This window comes from Aptenodytes forsteri, unplaced genomic scaffold (assembly GCF_000699145.1).
Source record: "Aptenodytes forsteri isolate BGI_AS27 unplaced genomic scaffold, ASM69914v1 Scaffold526, whole genome shotgun sequence".
Lineage (NCBI taxonomy): Eukaryota > Metazoa > Chordata > Aves > Sphenisciformes > Spheniscidae > Aptenodytes > Aptenodytes forsteri.
In genome coordinates, this window is record NW_008794596.1 from 341777 (window position 1) to 347048 (window position 5272).

The 5272-nt window shown below is 37.8% G+C and overlaps 1 protein-coding gene across 1 annotated transcript in view; it reads left to right on the forward strand.

The window, feature by feature from the left end:
- PYGO1 (pygopus family PHD finger 1) overlaps positions 1-5272 on the forward strand; it is a 17717-nt gene that overhangs the window by 9730 nt on the left and 2715 nt on the right. Inside the window, exon 4 of the mRNA XM_009272685.1 lies at positions 4252-4337. Coding sequence (XP_009270960.1) covers positions 4252-4337 — 86 coding nt within the window. The remainder of the gene's footprint in view (positions 1-4251; positions 4338-5272) is intronic.

The window sequence follows — 5272 nt, forward strand, 5'->3', positions numbered from 1 at the left end:
GTGGGGCCCGGCTGGGCCCTGCGGGCTCCCGGAGCCCCCGGGCCTTGAAATGCAAAACTCGGGGATCGCTCTGCGCGCAGAGGTGACCCACGAGTGGAGGTGTGCGGGTGCGTGGTTGTCTCGCGTTTTTCTGGATGTGCTGCCCATTAGTATGCAGCGTGCATACTGTTGGTGCAAGGGAATACGTCGGCAGTGCCACATGTCCGAGTTAGTGTTGATGCAGAGCCCATAAATTACACTTGAGCGTTCGCTCTTCTACCCCTGGTCTTGCTCTTGTGCGTGGTATTCTAGTTGGGGGTTTGTTTTTCTTTTTTCGGGAAATGAAAAATTTATCGAAATACTATTCTTTAGTAATAGCACCGTTGCATGGCTCTAGTGAGGTTTGAAGTATGCCTTTCTTTGAAATGTGTAAGGAGAAGGGGTAGAAATACGGTATCTCTTCCGACTTCGGCTGTGCAACTGACTTTAATGGCAGTAGCACATCGGTCTACGTAGCGGTAGTTGTGTCCTTATAGTCCTTAAAAACAGAAATGCATTTCTGAATGAAATAATGAAAGACAGTAGGGTGACCGAGTTGGGTGAAAATCATGGCAAAATGGTAAGATCTGCAATTTATTGCTTCTCTTTTCCTCGCCTCCTGTTTTGCCCCTGGAATTCTATTGTTCTTGATGTTTTAAGCTTTTTTATGGTTGGGTAAGTGGGGAAGGGTGTGGATTCTGCTATGCATATTGTCATTGATTTACAGTTTGCTTTTCTAAAACTGTTCTGCTAACAGCTGGATTGCAACCTTGAGAATGAGAGAATGAAAATATGCAGCAGTTTTACAAAGGAGACTGGGATTCATTAGACTCCTTCAGTCTCAAGCCCTGATTCTGCAAGTATTTAAGCACATACAGTTTCACATGCCTGAGTTACCCACTGAGTTCCATGTGATTACTGCTTAGGATCAAAACTGTTTACACTATCAGGGCCACAGAATAGGCTCACCAAATCTGGTTGAAATTAGACTCTCTTTAGTTTTCTGTCTACAATGAAAAGTTTATTCGGCCATTTATATTTCTTGGGAAAACATTCTTACTGAGATAAAGCACTGTTTAAAAAGACTGGCATCCATCCTGTAAAAACCTAGACAGTGAGTATGAAAATACTCCATAGTGTATCTGCAGTATGTTAAGTATGGCATAAATTACATGCAAAGTCATAATCTTTTAATATGTAAACAAAACTACAAGTTGCAGTTCTCCTGACTAATACCGAAAATGTTTGTCTTGTGTATGTATGAAGTAAAAAAGAATACAGGACTTACCTCTTCTCCTTTTCCCAAATGTAAATGGCTGAAATACACTTTATCCGTTATTTACTAAGGGAATAGTTATCAGATATGTATTTATATCTCTAGATCCATTACATAGCTGATGTCCCAGTCAAAAGGATTGTATTTTTTCCTGGAAAATTAGTCTCAGACAGTGAAATAATTTTTTGCACCCTTAGTGCAACGTTCCAAACTGCTTGGTACACCTTTTAATGGAAGTCTGTGTGGTAGGTACCAGAAGTGACTTTCTGGAAAGTTTATTTTGGCTGCATTAAAATGACCCTTATTCAGTCTTTTTTGGAGGTATGCTAGGACTAACACTCTGTTTCTTTTCGTGTATAAATTAAATCATTATAAAATCCACAGGGAATATATAAATTCGTAGGGCTAAATTAAATCATTGGCCTCACACAGCGAGAACTGAAAATACAAAAGCTTTGTACCTTTCCAGACACAGGACTAAGTTCTGCAAACCTAGGCATATGAATGGCTTCACCCATGTAAGTAGTTCATGTAGAAATCGGTGGACCTTGTCACTGGAATTCTAATATTCCTATGCTTATGTTTTTGAAGAATGATATCCCAGAGAGGGAATTTATACATAATTTTATAGTTTTAACTTATGCTACTGTAAAACAGCACTTGCATATGATCCTCAGTGTTCTACTTGATCACAGATTTACTAATATCTGTGCTGCTAGTTGTTGAATTTATTAAAAGAAATCTGGATATTTGTAGTATGTTGCTATCAATGGTTAATGTTGTTTATGTATTAAGAGTACAGGTCCATGAACAGGAGTGTATTTTATGCAGTTGTGAGGAACGGTGTTCACAGTACAATCTCCCACTGAATTTATGATAAACATATAGGAATGCTGGAGAAGAAGCTAATGGAAAGTGTGGGGACAGTTTTGAGCAAATAGTTTATCAAGAAGATGATTTATAGAGTTGGAATTTAAGGGAGATTTGTCATCATTCTTTATGTAAAACTTTATGCTGTGATTATTTAGTATCTACAGTTAATGCAGTGGCAGTGCTTCATAGCACACTAAGTATATGCAGGATTTTATATTCTAAATCAAAGCAAAAAGGACTCTTTTTTTTTTTTTTTTAAAGAGTAATCCCTAGTTACTTTGATAGTCGGTTATACCGTGATACGCTCAAGCATGACTTTATTTGGAGAACATGATCATGACTTCATGCCCTAGTCTTTGAAATTCAGACTTAAATATAATAGGCATTGATTTGGGATGTCCACATATCTTCCTTATGTATAATGAAAAATGAAATTAAATTTCAACAATGACAGCCAAAGCTAAAAGGAACTTATTAAACCAGAGGCAGAACTGGATTCTTATTTGAGGTAGGACTGGTAAATTCCCTGAAACCTCAAAAAAGGAGAGGGGGGAGGAAGGAAGTGCTAGGAGTGAAAATTTGTCAGGCCTCCTTTGATCAGGAGTGTTTGAATACCTGTTGGATATTTCAGTCTGTATATAGTCAGTCTACTTCTTCCCTGTGAGAAGAGATTTTGTGTTACTTTACTGAATAGTCCTAAAGCTGGTTTAGCTGTCTGCTGGGAATACTTGTCTAACGTAAAGTGGTGTAATGTCATACATCATGCTTCTTTGCATACCATTGGTAAGTCACAGTTATCTTCAGGTTGCCTTTGGTAATAAAGACAAACCTGTGTGTTCAGCTGTATGCTTGCATCTTGATAAAGTTTGACTTGTATTCTGAATATGAGTTTTAAACAAATAACAGAAAAATTTTTAGGTGGGATTGCCCACTTCTTACTGCTCTATACTGTTACTACATGTGTATACATATATTTTTTTTAAAGAGCAAATAAGCTATTATCTTAACGGGCCCGGGAAAAAATGAATTAACATACAGTTTCTTAATGTATTGATGTTAGTATCTTAACATGTGTTGCTCTCATATCACCCGAAAGTGATTTTCATACTTCAGCTCAGGGTTTTCTTTGCATTCCCATATGATGGTAAATCCTCTTGAGCCCTGTGAAGGCAGACTGACTGGGATAATAAGGAATGTGCTAGAATCTTTTTGTGTGTGTGTGTGTGTGTCTCTGTGGTCTAACTTGAGAGTTTTAAAAATGAAAGCCACAATTTATACAACTTTGAGAGCTTGTTCCACTGTTATGAAAGGTGAAGAAGAATCCCAGGTGAAGTACAGATATGTCTTTGTATTGCTCAGAGTGAAGTCTGATTGAGCAATCAATAAAATGAACATTCTTTATTTCTTTTTGTGCCAGAGCAGCCATGCTCAATTATTCTATGAGGTTTCTGCAGAGTAGGGCAGGTTCACTTAGAGCCCCTCTCATTTTTTGGCAGAGGTCTTTCTGTTTGATTAAGTCTTGCATTTAGTAAGATTTAGATCTGATAAACTGGAGATCTTTCTAAACAGTGTGGCAGGTTTTCAGTGGTTTCCATTCATGGATCTACTACTGTTTGCTTTTTCTGTCATGGCGTATTGTAACGTACTGTTGTGTATTGGTACAGTGAGTTTGATAAAAGCTATGTCTGTGTAAGTGAAATAGGAGGTGAATCTTAGGCATGGTTTTAAGCAGTTCTTTTGAAAGTTTTATGCATTAGGCAAACCAGAAATACTTCTAACTGGTGAAGAGGAGATGTTAAGAACCAAGGGGCAGATAAGCATAAAATAAATGGAGATGTTTATTCCAACTGTAATGAGCATGAATTGGACATTAAAGTGGTGATAGAGTAAGACAGCTGTACATGAGGTATGCTAACTTTTACCTCCAGATTGTTTGCTCCTTAAAGACTTGTGTTAATTCTGGTGCCTTACATTGCAAGTTCAGTATTTGTAACAGATATCCGTTGCTATGACAGATAGAGGCAAACTTAAAATACAGTCTGTAAGAAAACTAATGCAGTATTGCATTGATTGAAATTTTGTAGGTGGTGACAGTGGATTGGATGGGTTAGGAGGACCAGGAGTACAACTTGGAAGCCCTGATAAGAAAAAGCGCAAAGCAAATACACAGGTAAATTCCCTTTGGTTCTTTTGATTTCTTAATAAATAGTGCATTCGGATGTTGTTTGCTGGTATGACTATCTCGCATTGTTCTGAATATCAGTCTATTCCCACAAATAGCAGTTAAATACAAAATATTTCAGTTGTACTGTGAAGTTGAAATCTTCATAATACTAGTTATTCTCATGGAAGTTATTTTAATCTCTGTAGGTTGCCAAAGACCTATAAAGAGAGGAACACAGTAAGACTGCAACAACTTGTATTTTGCCATATGGATTTGATTCTGAGACAGACTTTCTTTTAGTGACTTTATAGCCATTGGTAAAAATCTGTACAGCACGAGTAGTTGCCATGAGACTACTTTTCTTCTTAGGTTTACTCCTATACGCGTAGGTTTGTGGGCTAATGGATTCGTACAGTTTGTTAATGCTTTGACCAAGCTCTTGGCATATCCCCCAAGTGATTTTCAAGCAAAAGCTGTGAGGCAGGTTCAGCTCCTTTCCAGTGAATCCCTGCAATTTGGCATTTCTATACAGTTTCTGTTTCCAGAAAAGGAAGCCTGAATACAAAACATCTAAAGCAATTAGGTATCTCTAGTGCAGGATTTTCCTTTGTGTGTTCATTCAGCTTTGAGTGAGAGTATCTCTTAATTTGGTACTGCTCAGTGAGAGTAATTTTATTTATGTAGGTCAAACAGTCACTTTCTGTTAGGCCTATCCAGATTCCATTGAGATGTGGATCTGTGTTCTTAATTTTTGTTTTGTTTTAAAGTAGTCACGGTGAGACCTGCTCTGAGAAACATTCAGTTAATTTAACGGTTTCAGACTTCTTTCTCGGTGGAGCTTTCCTTGTGTTCTGAAACGGTGATAACTGTAGAGGGCATGCAGATTAGTTTCCTCTCTTCTTACCAGGTTCAAAATTTGCGGCACAGCAGAATTTTTTTCG